This window comes from Protopterus annectens, chromosome 16.part0 (genome assembly GCF_019279795.1).
Source record: "Protopterus annectens isolate FY-2018-M chromosome 16.part0, PAN1.0, whole genome shotgun sequence".
NCBI lineage: Eukaryota > Metazoa > Chordata > Ceratodontiformes > Protopteridae > Protopterus > Protopterus annectens.
In genome coordinates this window covers 706,092,653-706,117,155 of record NC_056750.1, presented here as the reverse complement: position 1 = coordinate 706,117,155, position 24,503 = coordinate 706,092,653, and the positions used below count along the sequence as shown (strand labels likewise).

The 24,503-nt window shown below is 40.8% G+C and overlaps 1 protein-coding gene across 1 annotated transcript in view; it reads left to right on the top strand.

Annotated features, from left to right (window-relative positions):
• Positions 1–24,156, top strand: part of MEGF9 (multiple EGF like domains 9) — a 1,396,280-nt gene extending 1,372,124 nt beyond the window's left edge. The window contains exon 6 of the mRNA XM_044058008.1: positions 21,404–24,156. Within this exon, the coding sequence (XP_043913943.1) occupies positions 21,404–21,873 (470 nt within the window). The 3' untranslated portion in view covers positions 21,874–24,156. The remainder of the gene's footprint in view (positions 1–21,403) is intronic.
• Positions 24,157–24,503: the final 347 nt, after the last annotated feature.

Here is a 24,503-nt window from a genome sequence, read left to right as displayed (position 1 = left end):
GACTTGAGGAAACAAATAGACAATAAATGTGTTAGAATTCTTAATAGGAAAAAAGAAAAACATTTAGAGATAAATTTAAGTATGAAAATCATACTCATTATCCAAAACCAAGAATCATGTTTAATTATACTACATATATATATATATATATATATATATCTATAAAGGTGGTGATGGGGTTAGGCAGGATGGTATGAATCATGAAAATGATGAAGTTTATCATGAAAATATACAACATGGGTATGACCCTTTAGAATATCCCCCCCTCCGGAGATCAGAGAGGATCAAGAACCTACGAAATAGGAATTACCAACAGAATGGCTGGAGGGGGAGGGGCAGGCGATGAATTTTCATGTTAATTTAAGGTGTGTTCAATCAAATAGCAATGATAGTATAGAACATATAGTTTGGACTCGTGGCAATTTTAATATTTTTAATTATACCGATTTGGAAATTAATGACATATATTTTAAACTGTTCTCCAAGGGTTTAAATTTTGTCCCTAGAACAAAAAGTGATATTAGTAGACTTATAATTGACTTAAAAATGTTCACTAGAAAGATTAATTTAAAATTGCTTTGTGATGATGCATCAAATGGAAATGGTGAAGTCAATGTGCTAAAAAGGAGTGTTTGGAATCCACCAATACACCCACAGTTAAAAAAATTTGAAAATCTAGTGGAAAATGAATTGAGACAAGTAATTAAGAAAAATAAATTTGCACCAAACCTTTCACTTGCAGAAAAGGCATTGTTACAAGAATTAAAAGACAATAGGAACTTGAGGATTATGAAACCCGATAAAGGGGGTGGTATTGTTTTGATGAACAGTATTACATATGAAGCTAAAATGTTGGAGATTTTGCAAGATGAATCCAAATATGACAGTATTTCCAAGAATGAGATTCATATAGGATATAGAAAGATATAGTTAGCCTTATATTATTTATTTTTAGAGGGATCCATTGATAAGCATATGTTTGAATTTTTACATAACATAAAGCCTAAGATACCTTAAATGTTCGGATTCCCGAAAGTTCATAAAATATTTTGAACTTCCCATTATGTCCTATTGTGGCAGCTGAGGGTTCAGTCATTTCCCCACTGGCTAGATATGTTGATGTAAAATTTAAAAAGTTGATGATGAGAGGTGAATCTTTTTTAAAAGGCTCCTGGGATTTTTTGAGAAACATCAAAAATTACTTGTTCCATGAAAACCTTATATTTTAACAATAGATGTGGTCGAGCTCTTTGGGTCTATACCACATGATATAGGTATGGAATGGTTTGAGGAAGCAATAAGATCTACTGGAGAGTTAAGTGATAATGAAGTATATGTAGGTTTAAATTTGATGGAGATGGTTTTAAAATATAATTGTATATTCTTTCAAGGGGAATATTACCATCAATCCAGTGGGGTGGCGATGGGGGCGAGATGTACCCCCTATATGCCAATATGGTTCTGAACACATGGGAAAGGAAATATATTTTTAATAGTACATATAGGAATAGTTGGGAGCTATATAAGTGCTTTTTAGATGATGGTCATTTTTTGGCAAGATAGTAGGGAAAGGTTGGATGGATTCATACAATATATAAATTATTTAACTGATTTTTTAAAATTTACTTATGAGATTGGGTTAAATGAAATGAATTATTTGGATGTAAAATTAATAAAAGATAGTAATATATTTAAGTCCAAAGTATATAGAAAGAAAACATATTCTAACTCTTATTTACATTTTAGCAGTGGACACCCTCTACATCAGAAAAAAAGTATAGTAAAGGGTCAATTCGTTAGAATCTGCAGAATGACTTCTAGTGATGAGGATTTTTATGAAGAGTGTGAATTTTTGACTCAGTTATTTGTAGAAAGGGGGTATCCCTTAGAACTTTGTAATAATATAAGAAATGAAGTTACAAATGGATGGAAGGGTAAAACTTATTCTAGGGAATGAATTGATATCCTTGGATGATAGAGAAAATATTAATATTTTGGGTACCTCTAAGCATAATTTTAATGAGGATAGATCTTTTGGAAGTGCATTTGTCACAGATTTTAATGGTGATGCGGGGGTTATCTACAATACACTTGGAAAAGAATGGAATAAATTTATAAGTTTAACGGACCTAAAGCTAAAAAATAAGGAATCCTTAAAATTATATATAGGAGAAGGGCATAATATTAAAGATTGATTCATGGTTCAGTATGGTGGTAAACAGAAAACTACTAAATTAAGGGGTACATACCCATGTGAGATGTGCACTCAATGTCCACTTATGGCTAATAAAGATCGCATATATATTGACTCTAGGGGGAGAGAGATTGTCAGTAGGACACACAGTACCTGTGACACACAGGGTGTCGTATACATTGCAATATGTGAGATATGTTTGGGGTTTTATGTGGGAAAAACTGAGAGGAAAATAAGGAGGAGGGTTTATGAACATATGAACGATATTACAAATAAAAAAGAGAGTAATGCCTTATTTAGGCATAATACAATTTGCCCCCTAGCGAAATATAACATTTTCATTATTCAGGAAGTTCCGAAAGATGAAAGGGGTGGTATGTGGGAAACAAAGATTGAATACCGTGAATTATACTGGCAAATTATACTAGAAGCTAATAGATATCCAGGTATAAATGATGGTATTTCCCTTGCACCCGTTCTCAAAATGAGGGCAGCTAGATTATAAATAATTTAAATATATTATATGAAGTTGTATTGTGAGTCAATGTTTTTTAATGTTTAAGGTTTTTATGGATTTTATAGTTGGTATACATATTTACATTTATTTATATATTATATGCATTTTTTTATTTATTAATCTATATTATTATATTGTACATTATATTGTGTATATATATATATATATATATATATATATGTAATTAATTTTATGTGTATTTAATGCATATAGTCTAGACATCCTGCCTATTATGTAATACATGCTTGGTTTATGAATGAAATGATATGCATGCTTGCAATTGTACAGTTTGTCCACTTGGGGGTAGTATTAGTTAGAGAATGTGGTATAATGAATTTTGAACAAATGCGTAGATGAGGGTTATATCTGAGTTGTTGCTATTTACACTCGTACATTAGCATTCAATTCACCAAGTGGTGGGATCAATATATATATATATATATATATATTTTTTTTTCAAAAGATTAAAAGATGATATCAACTACAAATGAGGAAAGAAAAGTAAGAAAAGGATTTGAATATGGTGTGATTTAAACAGCTTGTGCATTGGTGTCAGTATTTGTGAGGTATGTTTACATATTAATGAGTTGTACTATATTCAGATGCCATTGGATAATTTAAATGTTTAGGTTAGTATATAAGTGACGTTAGTAATTATCTGTTTGTGTGATGAAGTCTGTATGAATAGATGAAAAACGCGGTGATTCGTTAAGCGTTTTATTGTCAGTTACTCAATAAATTCTGTTTTTTACAGTTGGTAGTCTGGCGTTTTGGTTTTATCTCCTGCAGTGCGTTTTTGTTGATACACACATATATATATATGTATATATATATATATATATATATATATATATATGTGTGTGTGTATGTATTTTAATATATTTACATACTTTCCTCAAACTAGATTTGAGGTAATTGAGACAGAAGGATTCTGGGTAGAGATGAAGCTCGAGAGTTTTTGGCAGGTGCAAGCTGTAGTAACAGCCAAGGTGGTTCCGATATCGGAAACAAACCCCATCTGTCAAGGATAAATGAAGATAGGCAACACAGATGGAACATTATGGTGACTACATAACTTCTTTTTTCATCTCTCTGAACTTTTCCTGTTTGATTCACACTGTAGTACATTTTATATTACATACAAAGTTTAGTAAAGGAGTTGCTAGCTTCAGTGATCTTGAATTTATCGACTGTCATGTGACTGTGTGTTGAAATGGGTTCTCTAGTTTGTGCGTGCTTTTTATACTGAAGAAGCCCATTAGGAAAAAAAAGTGTACAGATTTCCTTTACAGTTTTCTTTTCACTAGTTTAATAAAGCATGTCTTCTGAGTTTTTATTGTTGGATTCTTTGGTTTTTGGTCAGTATTGACTGCTAAATACACATGGTGCAGTGCTATGTATCAATTCTGAAAAAGATCAATGACTACTTACAAGACTTTGTAAAAGTATCTGTCGGAATTTCTAAACTGGCACAAAGAGCCAGTAATGTTGACACACACTATAAAATGTAGTCATGGTGTAGCAAGTGTTAACTTCAAGGCTGCTCTTTTTTGCATTGTTTTAAAAAGGCATACATGGTTGAGAACCTAGTCATCATTTCCTGGTGATGTAAAGGGTAAGTTCTGGAAACTGTCTGACTTGAGCTTTTTATCCAGAACACCTCTAAAAAAAAGGTCTTAAAAGAGTTGGAAAAGAAGGGAAGGATCATAAAGAATGTCGAACAAATGATGTTTATCGTGTTTCACTGTTGCAGTCCTTACAAAATGGCTTATTTGGCTCCTGGTAGCCCACAGTCTGCCAGAACACCAAAGTCCTTTGTATATGACGTCAGCTGCCTTCGGTTTAAGCCTGATGTCAGGTACAAAGGAAGGCAGCCGACGCCATTTCCTCAGTCTTTCTTGCTGCGGAGCCCGAAGCAGAAGCATTTTGCACGAGTGCCAGTCGGCCGGGTTCCTTCTTTTTGTATTGCGATTGATTAGTTGAAGACATCCTCAGATAAATACCCCGTTGGGGACCCTCTTTTCTTGCTTTAACGAATGTCAGAGAAAGTTAATAACTGTCTTGCCTGTGGAAAACAGATTCCGCACCGTGATTTTCACTCCCATTGTGTTACTTGTTTGGGCCTTTAGCGCAAAGTCCCTAATTGTGTTCTCTGTGCTTCTTTCAACCCGCATACCATATGCCATAGGGCTAGGATCTTTTTCAAGCATTTCAGAGTTTGGCCTAAGTTCATCGGTATGGCGTCTTCTGGTCTCCCGATTTCAGATGTTCGTAAGAAGAGCAAGGATAAGGACCCCAACAGGCTTAGAGTCAAATTAGCCAACTACATCCCTGTTAAGTTGGTTGTCGGCCCAGCGGTAGTCAGTGAGGCTCTTTCTTTTCCCCTGCAGTCCATGGATGTTCAGCAGCAGGCATCTGCGGAGACCTTTTCTGAGTCCTCCATACCACAGGCTTCCACTTAGTCTTCTGACCCTTCTCCAGTCGCCGCCTCTGGTGGATCCAGAGCCGCTAAGCAGGTGCTGGCTTCTGAGGCCTCTTTTATCCACCCAGAGACCAGATCTAGACTGACCACCTTGGTTCAGACTACTGCGGTGGCTAGGCCTCCTGAGTCCCTCTGGCTTTCTAGCAGGTCTTCCATCCGAAAATCTACTCCAAAGCAGGCGCCGGCCTCCCCTCAAATGCCTCAGTCTCAGATGATTAAAATAGCTAGTGATCTTTTGACCCTTATCAGGGGCTCTCAGCCACCTCCTTCTAAGAGGGGGCTAGGGAATTGTCCCCAGAAATTTTGTCTGCCTCAGACTCCGAGGTTTCCAGCAACTCTGCTGATGAAGAGGCAAACTCTCAACTTTTTTCTGGTTTTGAGGATTCTGATGGTGAAGACTCCATCCCTTCTGCCTCCCCTCCAGAAGATTTTTTCTTTTGGAGATGCTCTGAATACTCTTAGGAAACATTTCAAATGGAGGACTACCCTCAGTCTAACAAACGGATTAAGGAATTCTTGGATTTGCCACTGCATAAGCCTTTGGCTATCCCTCCGTTTTTGGAAGTTGTTGATGTTTTCATGGAGAATTCTTTGACTCCTAATTGTGTTCCTCCTGCTCCCAGAAAGCCTGACAGGTATTATAGAGTTCCTGATTCTCATCGGTTCCTTTTCAAGAATCCTACTGCTGATCCAGAGATTATTTCTCAGGGCCCTAAGGGTGTTAAAGCCATGGTTGCTAAAAATCCTGTTCCTTCTGACAGGGAATCTAGGGCCTTGGATAGATGGGGTAAAAAGGTTTATACTTCTTCCACCATGGCGATTAGGTCTGTTAATTGCCTTTTTCATATGCTTAAGTATCAGCAGCATACTTTGGAGGCTGTCAAGGCTAAAATTGCTGGTGTTCCTTTCCTGATATAAGGACATGCAAGATTTATTGAATTCTGTCACTCTTGTCGCTAAACATTCTCTACATTGTGGTTTCAACACTTTGGAGGCTTTTTGCAGGGCAGCAACCACTGGTTCTGTCATCAGAAGACTTGCTTGGCTCAGGGAACAGCCCCTTTCTGAACCTGTCAAATCTAAATTACTGGATGTGCCTTTGCACAAGGACAATCTTTTTGGTAGCAAAGCCGAAGAGGTGTTAAAAAAGTTGGAGGATAAGGCCAAATCTACGCAAACTGTTAAGGACTTTCTGCAAGTTCAGACTCCTCGTTTTAGTAGACATTACCTTTCTAAGAATTGGACTTTTCCTGTCCCTTGTAAACTGGGTCTCACTAGGCCTAGGGGTTACAGGTCTTCTAGGGGACAGACTTCCACCCCTCAAAAGACCAAGCACTGGCAGGCTTCCTCTTCAAAATCGGGGAGTTCTAAGCAAGCTTCCCAAAGCAAGCATTCCCAATGACTCTGGCCTTCCCCTGCCTGCTTCTGTGGGCCCAGGGTTTCCTTTAGGGGAAGGTGAGCCATTTTTGCAAATGTCTGGTACACCTTCACAGACGAAAACTGGATGCTCAATATAGTATCCCAAGGCTACAAGTTCTCCTTTCACACATTTCCTGTCCACCAAGGATACCCAAATATCCCCCCACATCAAAGGGCAGAAGCAGAAAAACAAGTTTCTTCTTTGTTAAATCTGGGAGCAATAGAGACATTTCCTGCACTACAGATAGGCCAGGGTTTCTACTCAAGACTTTTCCTGGTTCCCAAAAAAGGAGGCACCTGGTGCCTGATAATGGATTTGTCCATTCTAAACATGTTTCTAGTAATAGTATTCCCAAGTTCAAAATGCTCACTCTTCAGCAGTTGCTGCCAATGCTGGCCAAGGATTCCTGGCTGGTGATTTGGATCTCAAAGAAGCTTATCTGCACGTCCCAATAAGGGAAAGCTGCAGGCAGTTCCTTCACTTCAAGGTGGGGAACAGGCACTTCCAATTCTCTGCACTGCCCTTTGGCTTATCTACTGCTCCCAGAGTTTTTACAAAATGCCTGGCTCCAGTCATTGCTTTTTCCAGGCAAAGAAACATTCAAATTTACCCTTACTTGGATGATGGTCTTATTCAGGCAAACTCTCCAGAGCAACTTCTAAAGGATTTGGACTTTGTAAAGAACCTTCTCACCTCTTTGAGCTACACTGTCAATGAAAAGAAGTCAAAATTGGTACCCACCAGGGAGATTGTATTCATGTGAGTGAGCCTGAACACAGCCTCCCAGATGGTATTCCTCCCTCAAGAGAAACAAATGAATCTTACGAATTACTTCAAGAATTTGGCAAGCATGACCCAGCTCTCTGCAAGGCAATTCCTGCAAGCCCTGGGATTCATGGCTTCATGTAGTCTGAATAGTCCATATGCCAGATTGCATATGAGGAAAATACAGTGGTACCTCAAAAACCTTTGGTGTCAACACACTCAGGATTTAGACTTGATACTTCCTCTGATTCCCTGCCTGTAGACAGAGTTCCTTTGGTGGGTGACAGCCTGTGCACAGAACAAAGACCTGCCTTTCTGTCCACCTCCTGCCAACCAGACACTCACCTCAAATGCCTCTGACTACGCTTGGGGAGCTCATCTAGAGGGCAGATGCATTCAGGGAACTTGGAACTATCAACAGGTTCATTTGCACATAAATCTGAAGGAATTGATGGCAGTCCAGCAGGCCTTGATGGCTTTCAAGCATCTTCTCTCTCCTGATGCTCTTCTGGTCAGGACAGACAACACCACAATCATGTGGTACATCAACAAGCAGGGAGGGACTCACTCTTACCCCCTGTGCAGACAAAGCATGATACTATGGTCCATAGCAGCTTCCTTGGGCATTCATCTGATAGCTCAGTTTCTTCCAAGAAGGTTCAACACCTTGGCAGACTGGTTGAGCAGGCAGGTCCTGGATCCTCATGAGTGGCAACTAAAGAAGACCACACATATGACATCCACCAGTTTCCAGGCAGTCATACCAAAGAACCACAAATTCAAACATCCAAAGGAGAAAGATGTATGGAAGCACAAAGACATTTATATATTTCATGCTCCACCTTGTTTAAACATTGCCCACACAGATGAGTTGCTTCTGAACCTATTAGTCTGACACCTGTTTGACCTGAGGCCACTATGACTTCTCCCCGATCCGTATATTCTATCACCAGTCTGATGTCTATGGAGTCTGAAGCCACTAAGCAGGCCATGCCTTCCAATGCCAAGATGCTGGTGATTCACTGAGGCAGGTGATAGGGAGGACCTGTCTAGGAACTGGATTGGGGTTGTGGTTGCCTGCCAGCATCCTGAGGCATTGTTTCCACTCCCAAACCCAGAATTCCATATCCTAAGGGGCAGGTAGGTTTGCCCCAGACAACTATGCCAGAGTTCCTTGCCTCAGCTATACAGGTCTAACCACAGTATCTAGTCAGGCTAGTTCAAGACTTAATAGATTTGAAGTCCAGAAAACCCACCTTGGAAAAAGGAAGCTGTGCCTGCAACTTTCCTTAGGGAAAGAAAAAAGGAGGATTCACCCAGGGAGGCACCAATTTCTGGGAGTTAAAGGATGAAGAGGAATTTGCCTGTGCAGAACATCTTCCCCCCTCAGCATTATGTAGACTGCCTCAGAAGACGCCCTGTCCTCAGCTTCACCACCTTAGGACTCCCTTGAGATGCCCTTCACAGGATGAAGGAATCCTTCAAGAGGGAGACTAAGGAACTCTACCAGGCACAAACTAATTATAAAAAGCTTCTGAGCCTCCATGTGCCTAGACCATTCGCTATTCCTCCAGTCCACAAAATCTTGGATGATTTATTTAATGATGTATCACTGCAGCCCACATCCCTTCTTCTTGCCCCCAGGAAGCTTGACTGCTACACTAGGGTGTTTGAGTCCCTCAAGCATCTCTATAAAACACAGTGGTGGATCCTGCTTTGCTGTCTATGGAATTCTCCAAGGATCATCTGGGCAAAAAAAAACATCCACCTCGGCCACCCTCGCTATGAGAGCTGTTTACTTTCAGTTCTGTATGCTTCAATACCTTGAGTCAGTAGAGGAACAAACAAAAGCCAATGCAGAGAGGATAACAGGATAAGAGCCTCCAGAGGGGCTTTCAGGAAATGTGCAGTGTAGGTTCAAGTATCCGTACACTCGCTAAATTTTGGCTGTGATGCCTTGGATGCATCACAGAGGGCACCTGCCATTGTGTGCATGACAAGGAGATGTGCCTGGGTGAGGACACAGCACCAGTCAGACCATGTTAAATCTGAACTCCTAGATGCACTACTGGGTAATTAGTATCTCTTTACCTCCAGCAGAGAAGGTGTTTGAGGGACTGGACAGCATGGGGAAATAGATGAAGTCTGTTAAAGAATTCTACCTTTCACCTACTCCTAGACAGAGCAGTAATTATCCCAGTATGTCCTATTCCTTTCTGCCTAAACAGCAGGAAAAAAAAAAAAAACTAAAACACCTACAGGGAAAAGGCCTAGATATCAAAGAAAGTGTCATACTGAGCAGTGTTACCTGATCCTTGGGGTCTAAGGACCCAGCCCCTCTTTGTGGAGCTGTGTCTTTGTAGAGCACCTCCCACTGCAACCCCATCCCTATCCCTCTTGCCTCCCTCTCTAGTCCTTGGGAACAAGACATGCAAAGGCAAATGGGTACTACAGATTATTCAAAATCAAGTTATTCCCTTCAGTTTTGGAAAATTACCCTGTTTCTAGGCATCCTTGCACCTCCAGAGCAACAAGGGAACTGATCCCTCATCTCTTGCAGGACCTGTTGCATCAAGATTGAGTCCAGCCACTGTCTCCAGGAGAGGCAGGCACAGGATTTTACTCACACCTGATGTTCATCATGCATACAGCTGCAGTCATAACAGATGGGTTTTCCTGCTGTCAGGCGGGTCCTCGGTCGGCCGAATTCCAAAGTCTAGGTCCGGCGTCGGATGTCGTCGCTTCTTCCCTGACGTCAGTGCGACAGCGGTATAAAAGAACCAGCCAATGCCATTTTCTCCAGTCTTTCTTGCCGCGCAGTGCCCGAAGCAGAAGCAGTTCGCAAGTGCCGGTTGGCCAGCTCCTGAGATTACGAATATTTTTCAACTAAGTCTTCTTGAAAGCTAAGTACCCCGTTGGAGAAACTTTTCTTGCCTCAGACCGATGTCAGACAAAGTTAATAATTGCATTTCATGTGGGAAGCAAATACCGCATAAGGATTTCCATTCCCTCTGCATTCCTTGCTTAGGCCCAGACCACGACGTCTCGGCCTGTCGTTTTTGTGCTACATTCAACAGATGCACTATTAAGCGTCGAGTGGAGTTTGCCCAACACTATTTTGGCAAAAAGTTTAATTACATTATGTCGTCGGATACTCCGACTCCAGTTTTGAGTAAAAGACGCAAAGATAAGGACCGACATACGAGGTCCGTGACTTCTACCGACACCACGCTAAAGCCGACTACAGTTGCTCTGGTTCTCAGCGAGGTGCCTACGCAGCCCCTGACTACCGATGACACTTCATTAGCGGTGTCTTCTGTGCCCGAGGTCGCAGGCTCTTCGGCCCACACTCCGACTACAGATACCGAAGCCACTCTTGGCAGGGAAACTCCGAGTTTAGACAGGCCTGCCACCTCTCAAGGTGTCTTCAGGCCTTCTTCTTTTTCCATTAAGGCTTTCACTAAATCTAAAGCAGCCATGCATACTAAAAGACAAGCTCCACAGGGACCCTCTCAAGGCCCCATGCCTAAAAAGCAGATGCTCAAAATGGCTGAGGATTTGATTACTCTTATCAGGGGTTCTCAACCCTCCTCGGACAAAAGGCCTAGAGTGGAGGAAGAATACCCTTCCTCGGACCAGGCCTCCATTACTTCAGAACATTCTGATGACCAGGAACAATCTTACTCCCATTTTGAAGATTCTGATGCAGAGGAGTCCATTCCCTCTGTCTCCCCCCCTGAGGACTACTCTTTTGGGGAAACCTTGCATACCTTGAGGGAACACTTCCACTGGGAAGGCCAAGATTACTCAGACTCCAAGAAAAGGCTCAGGGATTTCCTCTTGCTCCCTCAGCACAGGCCTCTGGCTATCCCTCTTGTCTTAGACATTCTAGATGATGTGTATTCAGAGGCCAGCCTTAACCCAGATTCCTTACCTCCAGCTCCAGTCAAGCCTGACAGGTATTACCGGGTTCCTGATTCACACCAATTTCTATACAAAAGCCATGCGGCTGACCCAGAAACTATTTCACAGGGTCCCAAGGGAATTAAGGCCTCCACTGCCAAAAATCCATTACCTTCAGAGAGAGATTCCAGAGCTTTAGAAAGGTGGGGGAAAAAGATATACACCTCGGCCACCTTAACCATGAGGGTATTAAACTGTCAGTTCCATATGTTAAAGTATCAACAGTTTTTATTATCTCAGTTGAAAAGCAAAATGTCACAACCTGAACAACCAGACTTGAAAGAGTTGCAGGATTTGTTGCATAGTGCAGAGCAAGTGGGTAAACATACTTTGCAATGTGGTTTTGATGCTTTAGAGGCCTCATGTAGAGCTGCTGTTACAGGATCAGTCATACATAGATATGCTTGGCTCAAAGAGCAAACCTTACCAGATCATGTCAAAGCTAAATTACTAGATGCACCTCTTCAAAAAGATGTATTGTTTGGTGTTAAAGCTGAGGAGGTATTAAAGAAAATGGAGGAAAAGGCAAAATCAGTGCAAACAGTGAAAGATTTCTTACAGGTACAACCTCCATGTTTCAGTAGAAATTGGCCTTCAAAAAAGTGGTCCTTTCCAGCCGCTGACAGACCTCAAAGAGGTAGATACAGGCGCCCAAGGGGTAGAGGGCAATCTCAAGGATCATTTAGAGGCAGACAATGGTAAGCACCTACACCAAGAGGTGGTGAGGATAGTTCACAGCCATTCAAAAAGCAGAACCAATGACTTTCCCCTTTGCATGCCAAGCAAGGCTCAATTGGCAGCACCTTTAGGCGGAAAACTGGCGTTATTTTCAAAAAATTGGCATATTGTCACATAAGACAAATGGATCCTGGACATTATAGACAGAGGCCACAGATTCCACTTTCACACCCTTCCAAAAAGGAGAGGCATGCCAAACCTGCCACACAATTAAAGGGCAGAGGCACAAAAACAAATTTCAGATCTCATGGACATGAAAGCTATTCAAGAGGTACCTGCACAAGAACAGGGTCAAGGTTTTTATTCCAGACTATTCCTGGTACCAAGGAAGGGCAAAGATTGGAGACCTATTTTGGACCTATCCATCCTAAACACATATTTACTCGTACCAAAATTCAAGATGCTCACATTACAGCAGCTTCTTCCCATGCTGGGCAAGGAGTCTTGGCTGGTAACATTGGACCTCAAGGAGGCATACCTGCATGTCCCAATCAGACAAGATTGCAGAAGATACCTCAGATTTCTTGCAGGTTCAACCCATTATCAATTCTCTGCATTGCCCTTTGGCTTATCTACTGCGCCCAGAGTATTCACGAAATGCCTGGCATCAGTAATTGCCTTCTGCAGACTTCAAGGGATGCAAATATACCCATATTTGGACGACTGCCTGATCCAAGCGGACAACAAACACATGCTTCTGAAACACCTGGTGTTTGTAATAATGTTGTTGAATTCTCTGGAATACATAGTCAACAAAACGAAATCAAGACTAATACCCTCTCAAACAATAATTTTCCTGGGTGCCAGCTTGAAAACAAACACCCAGATGGCCTACCTCACGCCAGAGAAACAAGGGCAAGTAACTCAATACTTCAGAAAACTGGCAACCTTCACCAGGCTGACTGCAAGGAAAATCCTGCAGGCTCTGGGATTCATGGCATCTTGCATCCTGCTAATCCCATGTGCAAAGCTGCATATGAGGAAACTTCAATGGTACCTAAAAAACTTATGGTCTCAACACAGCCACAGTTTGGAAACAATTATACCACTGATTCCATGTCTTCAAAAGGAATTTCTGTGGTGGGCTTAAGCATGCCAAAGAAACATAGGTCTCCCATTCTGCAAGCCTCAAGCAAATCAAGTCATCACCACAGATGCCTCGGACTACACCTGGGGGGCGCACATGACAGATCGGTGCATTCAGGGCAAATGGTCCCAAAAAGAAAAGCACCTACACATCAATCAAAAGGAAATGCTAGCAGTAATAAATGCTATTATGTCTTTCAAAGACCTACTGCATCCAGGCCAACTATTGATAAGGACAGACAACACCACAGTGATGTGGTACATAAACAAACAGGGAGGAACCCATTCATATCCCCTATGCAGGCTAGCAATGTCTCTTTGGAACATGGCTCTGGAATTACAAATCCAACTTCAAGCACAGTTCCTGCCAGGCAAGGAAAACACGCTGGCAGACAACCTAAGCAGAAATATGACAGATCCACACGAATGGAAATTGCATCCTCAAGTTTTTACAAAATTAATTCAAGCATGGGGAAGGACAGACATAGATCTCTTTGCCACCCACAGAAATTACCAATTGACAAAATTCTGCTCAAGGACCTTTCATCCACAGGCCTGGAAAGTGGACGCACTGTCTTTCAGTTGGACAACAATGACAGGTTATGCCTTTCCACCTCTTCCTGTGCTGCCCAAAGTTCTATTAAAAGCCAGAGCAAGACAGACCAAAGATGATTCTCATTGCTCCAGACTGGCCAAGACAACATTGGTAGCCACTCCTGAGGAGCCTGACGCATTCCCCACCATGGATCCTGCCTCTAATGCCTCTTCTACTGACTCAGCACAACTTCAAAACTCTTCACAGTCAGCTGAAAACACTCAATCTAGCCGCATGGAGGATTCCTTAAATTCACAACAGACCCTACTCTCCAAGGAGGTGCAGGAGGTCATTTTGGAGGCCAGAAGGCCTTCTACTAGAAAAGCCTACTCCGCAAAATGGAAACGGTTTTGTGCCTGGAATCAGAAAAAGGTCAGAATCCTGGAATACTGAATCTACCTCAAATATTACAGTACCTAGCTGAGATGCTAAGCAATGGACTTTCATTCTCCTCCATCAAAATCCATGCCTCAGCCATTTCTGCAGAATACAACACTGATCCTCCTTTATTCTCTCACCCCCTCTTAAGACAGTTCCTCAGAGGGGCTAAGAATATAAAACCCCCAAGGAAGCAACCAGTACCTGCTTGGGACCTCAATTTCATCCTGGAAAAACTGACCCTGCCTCCCGTTGAGCCTGCTGCTTCAACAGAACTGCTGCAGTATTTGTCATGGAAAACAGCTTTCCTTCTGGCTATCACCTCAGCACACAGGGTTTCGGAACTACAAGCCCTCATGGCTGTGCAGCCTTTCATCATTTTCCATCAGGACAGAGTTTCCTTATGAACCAACCCTTCTTTTATGCCAAAGGTAGTATCCAGGGTAGCCTTGAATCAGGCTATCCACTACCTACCTTTTACCCTAATCCACAAAACAAAGGGGAGAGACTACTACATTCCTTGGACATTCACAGACAGCTTCGTTATTATTTGGACAGAACAAAGCCTTTCAGAAAATCAGAGCAACTCTTTGTGTCGTATGCTACAGGTGCTCAAGGGAAGCCTATTTCCAAACAGACAATCTCAAGATGGATAGCCCACTGCATACACTTTTGTTACTCTTTTCATGGTAAGACTGTACCTAAAGGCATCAGATCTCACTCCACAAAGGCCACAGCTACCTCTACTGCTTTCCTCATGGGGGTTCCTACCAAAGATATTTTGGAAGCAGCCACTTGGAGTTCTGTACATACTTTCTGCAAGCACCGTCACATACCATTATACTCCAAATCTAGAGCGGGCTTTGCCACTGCAGTCTTGCAAGGCATCCTGGCTCCTTCTAGTTCCTCTTAGTGCCTACCACCCCTTTTTTAGCTTTGGGATTCAACCCATCTGTTATGACTGCAGCTGTATGCACGATGAACATAGTACAGTTTTGTACCTACCATAAATGTAGATGTTCGAGTGCTAATACAGCTGCAGTCCAGGTTTCCCTCCCTCCTTCCCCTCTTGGGACAGGCCTAATGGCTAACACCTCCTCATACAACCTGATTGGGGTATTCTTTTATGGTGTATTTGCTTGCAACTACTGTTTTTTGATTATATTGCATTGCATTATTACATAAATTTGTGTTTTGTCTCCCTTCTGGGGGCACCTGACATCTGAGGCAAGAAAAACTGAAGAAAATGGCATTGGCTGGTTCTTTTATACCCCTGTCGCACTGTCGTCAGGGAAGAAGTGACGACATCCGACACCAGACCTAGACTTTAGAATTCGGCCGACCGAGGACCCGCCTGACGGCAGGAAAACCCATCTGTTATGACTGCAGCTGTATTAGCACTGGAACTTCTACATTTATGGTAGGTACAAAACTGTATTTCCTGGTCCCAAGAAAAGAAGATTCACCACTTAATTGCCTGGTACTACCAAAATTGACAGTGATGACTCTCCAGAAATTCCTACCCCTTGTTTTTCCAGGGGCTGGATGGTGACTCTGGTTTTGAAAGATGTATACCTTCATGTTCCTGTTTTGCAGGAACATAAGAAATTTGTGTGTTTCGAGGCAGGGAGATTGCACTTATCAACTTTGTGCTTATTTGTCTTATCTACTGCACTCAGAGTAGTTACCAAATGTCTGGCACTACTTACTGCCTTTTGTAGAAAAAAGGGGTGCGTGTATACCCATACCTGGAAGATTGCCTGATCCAGGCAGCTCTTTCATCAGAACGTCTGACAGCCATGCAAATCACCATAAATTGCTTTCAAAAGGTAGGACTTGTTCCCAGTCTCCAAAAGTCACAGCCTACTGCCAGTACCAGAGCAACTCTCCTGGGAGTGGGCCTAGATTTGGTCCAACATAAAGCCTTTCTACTAGAGGACAGCATCTTGTTCCTCTCAATGTTCTTCATAAGCCTTCACAGCTAATACACTGTCACTGCAAGACAGTATTTAAGGGCCCTGAGGTACATGGCTTGTAGCATCCTAATGGCTCATTGGCAAAATTGCATATGGAAACTACAGTGGTTTAAAAAAAAAAGTGCTCGTCACATCAGCACTCCCTAGAAACAACTATTTCCCTCCTACCTTGTCAGAGAAAAAAAGTTTCAGTGGTAGAAAAAGCATGTAAAAAAGTAACGTAGGAGATGCCTTCCATCTCCCAGATGCTTCTCAATCCTTAACCACAGACAACTTAGACATGGTCTGGAGAGCACATCTGGGTCCATTTATAGTCCAAGGGACTTGGCACAGGAGCACCTCCACACATAAATGTATAAGAGATGATTGCAGTCATTTTGTTCTTAAGAGCTTTCTAAGAAAGCTTGATCACAGAACTAGTAAAGATATTGAAAGTAACGTTAAGAGCTTTCTAAGAAAGCTTGATCACAGAAGTAGTAAAGATGTTGAAAGTAACTGAAAGGCAACACCACAGTGATGTGGTACCTAAACATACAGGGGAGGAACTTGCTCCTTCCATCTATGCAGACTACTGATAGAGCTATTCTTGGTGGCCAGAAGAGTAAATCTAACTCTCATAGTTTCTCACACACCAGATCAAGTAAACCTGCTGGCAAACAGTTGGAGTAAATCATTCCTAGACCCCAGCAAGTCTGCTGAAAAGGGAAGTATTCCTGGTCTTCACACACAAAATGGGGTCTGCCAGAAAACAGGCAACTCAACAAATTCTGTTCAGGAATTCCCCAGAGAGGGTTGTGGAGAAGAGATGCCTTCAACTGAATGGATCTCTTTCTCTGTCTTCTCTCCAATATCCTTTATGCCCAGTGTATTAATGAGTAAGTGTTACACAACTGTACTTTCTCCTTCCTCCTAACCCCTCAGTAAAGGGAGAGTCATAATGGTTCTTCTCTTCCTGGACCTCCTAACCCAGAACAAAGGGTCTACCATTCATCCCAGCTTGAAGTTATATGATGGATTATTGGCATCTACTTCCGTCCAAAAATTCTTTTCACAGGATGTCTTATCTATAATGATAGACGCTAGAGAGCTAAATGCTAAGAAATCATATGTAACCACATGGAAAAGGTTTTCTGTCTGGTGCAAGTCTAATGGTATTTTACCCACACAGGCTACATTGGAACATGTACTAAAATATAGCTGTCGCTTATATTAAAAAGGACACTTACGTCTGTCTAAAGATGCATGCTTCAGCTATCTGCTTGCCTTCCCATACCACTATTATATGTCCACACCCATTTGAAGTACTTAAGAGGTCCTGCATCTCAGACCACCCAGGTGTGAACTTGCTCCCTCATGGGACCTGAATTATGTGATTGAAAAACTAACACTGTTACCTTTTGAGCTAGCAGACACAGCACCCATCAAATTGCTTACATGAAAGGCACAATAATGTGGCAAGACTTTTGCACTGGGGATTGTGCAAACACTACAGTGTAGAAGTAATTGAGAAGTGCTGGGAACACAAGACGCAAAGCATTATAGAGAGCAATGAATGTGTGATCACCCACTACTAACAACTCAAACAAATATGCAAGAAAAACAGGTATAGTAGTAGTCCATGGCAAAAAAAAGACAAAAGTAGCATTGATCATTGAAATTACTACACCCATTTATCACAGTGTTTTATGTACAGAGAGAGACACAGTAATAAAATACCAGAGTTGCAGGCAGAAACAAAAGCAATATGGAAGAAAGATAATCAGACAGTTCCAATAGTAGTAGGAGCAATGGGTCTAATAAAAAAAATACATGTAAGCCTGTGTGAATAAGAAGAGGAAGCAATTCTGTACATATTACAGGTGCTGAGAAAACTCTTTGCTAACGTCAAAGACTGAAACAATACTAATTTCATAAACTCTAATCTACCATGATTTAAGAATGGAGTCCATTCCTATCATGATATTAGAACCTCAAAGTACTTGGAGAAATTAAAGAGGGGAAACCTGCTGCTGGCATTTACTTAAGCCAAGCATATCTGTGAGCTGTAAGCCCTGGTGTACAAAGAGCCTTTCCTTATTTTCCATATGGACAGAGATACCTTAAGAACTAACCCCTCTTTCTTACCCAAGATGGTGTCGGAGTTCTTCTTAAAGCAAGTTATTTAATTATTTAGATGTACATATCTAAGATACTGCTTACAAAGGACAAAATATCTTAACAGATCTTACTAGCTGTTGGAGGCCTATGCAGGAGGTAAACCAGAAGACCAGTGGGGAAAAAGACCATTTCAAAATGGATTGTTAACTGTGTTTCCATGTGTTACTCTCAGCATTGCAAACATCACTGGTAGAATCAGAGCCTTCTCTAAAACAAAAGCCACCATTTCAACATTTTTCAAAGGAACCCATACTCTGGTCATCCTAGAAGCCTCCACTTGGTCCACTCCAAACACTACTATCTTGGTACTAAATCTAGAGCTAGAGATGGGCTGACCTCTGCCATCCTGCAGGGCTTGCTGTTCCCAGACAAGAACTCTGATACTACACCCATGTAAAAAAAAACAATATGGGAATCTTTAAGACTTAGTACTGCAAGACTGACTACAATGAGCATAGTACAGTTAAGTAGATAACTTACCATAACTGTAGATATTTGAGTAGATCACTATTGCAATACATTTCCTTCCTGCTTCTACTTGAACATCTAGAATTATGGTAAGGTATCTGCACAGCTGTTTTTTCGCTTTACTCACAAGGTTGAACAATCCTGGAGTTTTCAAATTTAAAGGGAGCAGTAGCATAGCTGGGGGGGTCTGCAACAGGTGGCACTTTTGGGTCTGTCAACGTTTAATATTTTTAATTAAAAAAAAAAAGAAAACAAACAGTTTGTCCATTCGTTCTTCTTTAAGGAACGGGTCCCATAGCTTGACGTCTGTGCATGCATGCATTGTTTTTCCTGTCGCGTTCAGTTTTAAACCATTATGTATGTCAGAGGAGGAAAGTTATACTGCTGCTGCCAGTTCATGCCTCTAAGCAGAGTCTGCTCTGTTTGATTCTTTTACTGGTGAGTTTTGTAATTGCTGCTGCCCAATTTAAAAGAGTTTTCTAATTGCTGCTACAGCCCTAATTGCTGGTGTGTGTTTTTTAATTGCTTCTAATTGCTGCTGCCCAAGTTGCTGGTGTGTGTTTCCTAATTGCTGCTGCTGTCCGAGTTTTCTAAGTGTGTTTCTTGCCTGTAAGGAGAGTCTGCTCGATTTGATTATTTTGCTGGTGAGTTTTCTAATTGCTGCTGCCCGATTTGAGAGAGTTTCCTAATTGCTGCTACCGCCCTAATTGCTGGTTTGTTTTTTCTAATTGCTGTTGCCCATGTTGCTGGTCTGTATTTTCTAATTCCTGCTGCTGCTCAAATTTTCTGTGTGTGTATGGAGGAAAGACCACTCTCAACTGTCCAGATTTGGAGGAGAATACCTAGTGACTATGAAACTGTTATCAGTTTGCCATTCATTCCCTATTACAATATTACTAGCTTATCTTTTTTAATGCAACATTTGTTCTTCAAGAGCAACAGGCACTTTATTTGTAGATGAAATAGTGAAATATAAAGTTGTTTGCTAGCAGCAACCTATTCATTAGTTGCAGATCCCTAATGTGGAATTATTTTAGATGACTTTTACTTCTGCATAGATTGAGCATATTTACTGATATTGGTGGATTGGAATGACGGAAGTATGAGTAGACTTTTATGATGGAAATGTTCTGAACTGGGCAGTTTTGTCATTGATTCATACATTTTGTTTCATTGCTTAATGAAAAAATGTTCAAAACAAAGTTAGCACACGCTCTAACAAGTATGCTTATTATACAGGGAATATAATTATTACAATCAGGAAGGTGAATCAAACAACACATGTATGTGTGCACGGGACCTATGATTTGAAAACAGCTCATAAGTAAACTTTACCCTCCAATGGCCAGATGCTTTTTATTTGAATGTGGGTTTGATTGCTGTTTCAAGGGCAGAGAAGCTTTAATGCTAAGTCTTTTTCCATTGTGAGACTGTATTGCTTTGTTTAGCAGATGTCTATTGGTGTTTGTGCTATAAAATTTAAAATAAGTTTTAAATGAAATCCAAATAATCATTGTAGAAGAAAAGCATAAAGCAGTATGCATATTACAGTGTTTGCAAGGCCACGGTGGTGCAGAGGTTAACGTTGTCGCCTCACAGCAAGAGGTTCTCCCGTTTGATTGTCGGCTGGAGCACCTTCTGTGTGGAGTCTGCATGTCCTCCCCGCGGTCGAGTGACATCTAAAGTCATGCAGGTAGGTGCATGCGTGAATGGGTGTGCCTTCTTTGAAGGTTGGGTGTCGGGCTGGCAACTCGGCACCGTAAAAATCCACTGCTGTTCATTAGCAGACTGGAGTTCCGCTGTGGCAACCCCTAACTGGGAAAAGACAAAAGTATGCATATTACAGTGTTTATGGTAAAGTGGGAGAAATGACCAAGTAATGGAACACTGCAATGCCTGCAAGGGGAGATTTTGTGAGGGGGAGGGGAAGCAAACTCACAGACAGCCCTAGGTGGCACAAACTCTAGCTACGCCACTGTATGGGAGTACAGATGAGGGATTGCAATCCCACAAAAACATTTTTTTTGTAATGCTCTTAAAGTTGACAACATAGGACTGCTGGTGCAGCATTCAGGTATAGATGATCCATCAGGTTTAGATGAAACAGCGGTAGGTGCATGATGTGCATAGTGTCTTTGGCAGTACTAATTATCTCTGTTACAGCTGCAGCTTCAGTCTGTAAAAGTGGGATGACTGCTTTTTGAGATAGTAAGCAGTGCAGTTTACAGAGGTGCACAGTTTGGGGAGTGGTAAAGTGTGCAACATACTGCCTACTGTTTAACAGCTGAGAAGTGTGTTCTAACAATGAAGATCAGTGGATTAACAGTCCCCTGATTAGTCCTTCTACTAGGTTTGTGTACAAGCAACCCTGTACATTATCCTGCCAGTTCCCCCCCATCCCTCTTTCTGGACTGCAGCAGGTCAGACAGAATATTGTTTTATTACTTTCAGATGATTAAGAGAAGTCTCTCTATTAAACTATTTTATTTGTTATTTGACCCAGCAGTATTCAGGCAAAAAAAAAAATCTAAGTGAAAAATAATCCTTGATGTATGTGTATTTCTAGTGTTCTAATTTGGTAGGCTTTAATTCTGAAGTTTTAATTTTCAAGTTAAGTAATATACATTTAAGTTTACTTCCTTTTTCTTTTTCCTTTTTTTTTAGAAATATTTACCACTAATTTACCAACTTCTCAGAGTCCATCCACTGTTTCCACTTCAAGTTCAACCTTAAAAACAGATACTACAGCACCACCAGTGACAAACAGTACAGTTTTAACAAGTTTCCAGACAGTCTTTTCTACTGCTACTAATACTTTGGAAAACAGTACCTCCACTTTGGCTGATGTCTCATGGACTCAGTTTAACATCATCATTTTGACAGTCATTATAGTGGTTGTGGTGCTGCTTATGGGATTCGTAGGTGCTGTTTATATGTACCGTGAACATCAAAACAGGAAACTCAATGCACCATTCTGGACCATTGAACTCAAGGAAGACAACATAAGTTTTAGTAGTTATCATGACAGTATTCCTAATGCAGATGTATCAGGATTGCTAGAGGATGATGGTAATGAAGTGGCACCCAATGGACAGCTGTCGCTAACAACTCCCATGAACAGCTTTAAAGTATGACACCTACTACAGTCGAACAGTGAACCTTTCCAAGTTGGAAGTTTTAGCATTGGCAGGCATCTTGTCTGATAGCTTAAACATCTAATGTAATGACCTAAACAGGGTACTAAAAGTGGCTTCCAACTGGAGTAGCTCGTTAGTACAGTAGCTGAAATGAGAACTTTTTTGCACATTTTAGGTAAAAGATTGTCAAGAACCCTCCCAGCACTTGACACAGGTGAGCCTGATTGTAAATATAATCTATCTGCACTGCATGTACGGGATTGAGGACTGTGGGTAATATGACTGAAATGAATATATTTTTCTACAAAGTAGCATAACAGAGCACAGGGTCTAGCACCTCTACCCAAGTCATTTCGAACTAAAGATTCAGCTGCAGTAATGTATTTGCAAGCAGCTAGATTTTGCTGCCCTGTTTCAACAGAGTACGAGGTATGTGGAGTAGCACATCATTTTAATTTAGCAAACAAAACAAATCCCTTAATTCTTAATCTTAAATGTCACTGCAGCCCTTCTTTTGGGACAGAATTAATTTGAGCGTACTGTGGGTAGAAAAAGAGAAAGCAGAAGTCACTTTTTTGTATTGTGATTTTTTTTTATTTATAAAAATAATAAGGGATACATCTTCCAAATGATAATTAAGAGAAATTGACTTTTGAAGACATGAGAGCAACTGGAAATATGTCTCAGGGCCAACATATGTATGTAAAGTTTGTGATGTCATCCTGTTACATGAGAAGTGACAAAACCTGCAACATTTTTGTCTACTTTATGCAGAAAATCATCTACTAAAGACAATTCTACTTTTTTCCATTTAGAAAAACAAATTTCAACATCATGTGTAGCTGACTTGTTAACTGTCTTACAGGGATAAAGGAAAAATGCCACTATCTAAGTTTGTGAATGATTTCTGTTGGCATCACTCACCACATCCACTTACCTAAACCTCTGTGTATTAGCATAGATAGCTTGTATAAGTTAATGTATCAGAACCATTTTTCCTGTCAGTATGGGATGGTGAAATGTCAGATATTTGCATAATGTGCCTCTGTGACTTCATTTGTTATATTTTCAAAAAAATGCATCTACAGTGGTACTGTGTGCCCATTGAGATGACTTACACCCTTCATTCCTGTTGACAGACATTATGTGAAGGCAACCTTTAAGTCCCTTTAATCTTGCAGTAATTCACACAAGTTTGCACCTTCTCTCTACACTGCTGCACAGTAAATAGTCAGCAAAGTAAATATTGTTCAGTACCATATTAAATAGCCATGTGTTATTTCCCAGTTATTCCTACATAGACTTGACACATAGAGTAAATGTTAGCCAACTTTTAGAAAATATACTGTTTAATGGTACTCTGAAGAAGTTAGGCACAAGGCTAAATGGTGAATAGCAGGATTATTTACCATGCAAGTGTCCATCAGTAGTAAATTTCACAAAGTGCGCTACAGCTGCCTTGTTTTTCTATACTGCTTTTTAATAATGTTGCTGTTGGCTTTAATTAAAGTTTTAAACAAAGGGAACTGTGTACAGAGAAATAAGCATTTCTCTGGGTCTGATCTCTTAACCTGTATGCTGTAAACAATATGTAAATATGTATAAAAAACGAGAGATAGATAGAATTTTACCTTTTCCTCAGTAGGATAGCTACTTAGTTAATTCCTTTTTGAAGTTGTAGGGTACTAGACTGGAAGTAAGTGCTAGCTAGCTAGCTTATACAATATATTTGTACACACACATATGCACAAAATAATTTAAGGCTGATATCTGCACTTGTTTGACACAGTAATGGCTGGAGTGTGTGTGTGTACATCTGTGTGTTACTGAGTGATTGGTATAATTATTTTCAAGACACATATATTTGTTGTCATCTTTTGCAAAAATGAGATACTGTGGTCGATGGCTGTTCACCTACAGACAACATCCCTCCCTTTGTGTTGCCATTTGCCGGGTTAAATATCTATTCTGTGCACTGCATTTGTCCCCCTATTTCAGTGTCTAATCTAGGTCTCTTCCTGTTAATAAGAATGCCTCTTTCATGAGCAGCTGACTGGTAGTGTTAGATCATGTGGATGTTGAAAATAAACTATTGATATCAGTGTTTCTGACACATTACAGCAGTAGAAGTTTTCATTGTAATAAAGACAGACCCAGAAAAAGGATGCAAAGTAATGACATTGAAGTTCCAGTGATTTTACAGCTTGTTTAAACATTCTGTGAGCTGCTGCTTTTGTAATATGACAGAGACATATATAAAAAAGAGCATTATTGACATGAGAATTTTATTTTTTTTGAGTTGTAACAAAATGTAATTTTATAGATTGGACTAAGATTTGACATGTTTCTTGCGCATCAAAATCGAAGTGCAGCTGCAGACAGTTGTAAAAACCCAAAGGTGTGTTCAGCATGTGGCTTGAATAGAGCAGTTAGATTTCTGTAATGGAAGTGTCAGTGCTTTGCTATCACACCAATGCATCACTTTGTTCTAGTTATCTGTTCAGTATGTGATATTAATTGTGAATGCCAATTGTTGAGTTTTGGCCTGTGTTTGAACACCTTTAGGCTCAACAGAATTTACCAGTTTTCATTTGCTGTGCTGTAAGTCGATCTTTAGGTTACAGTGG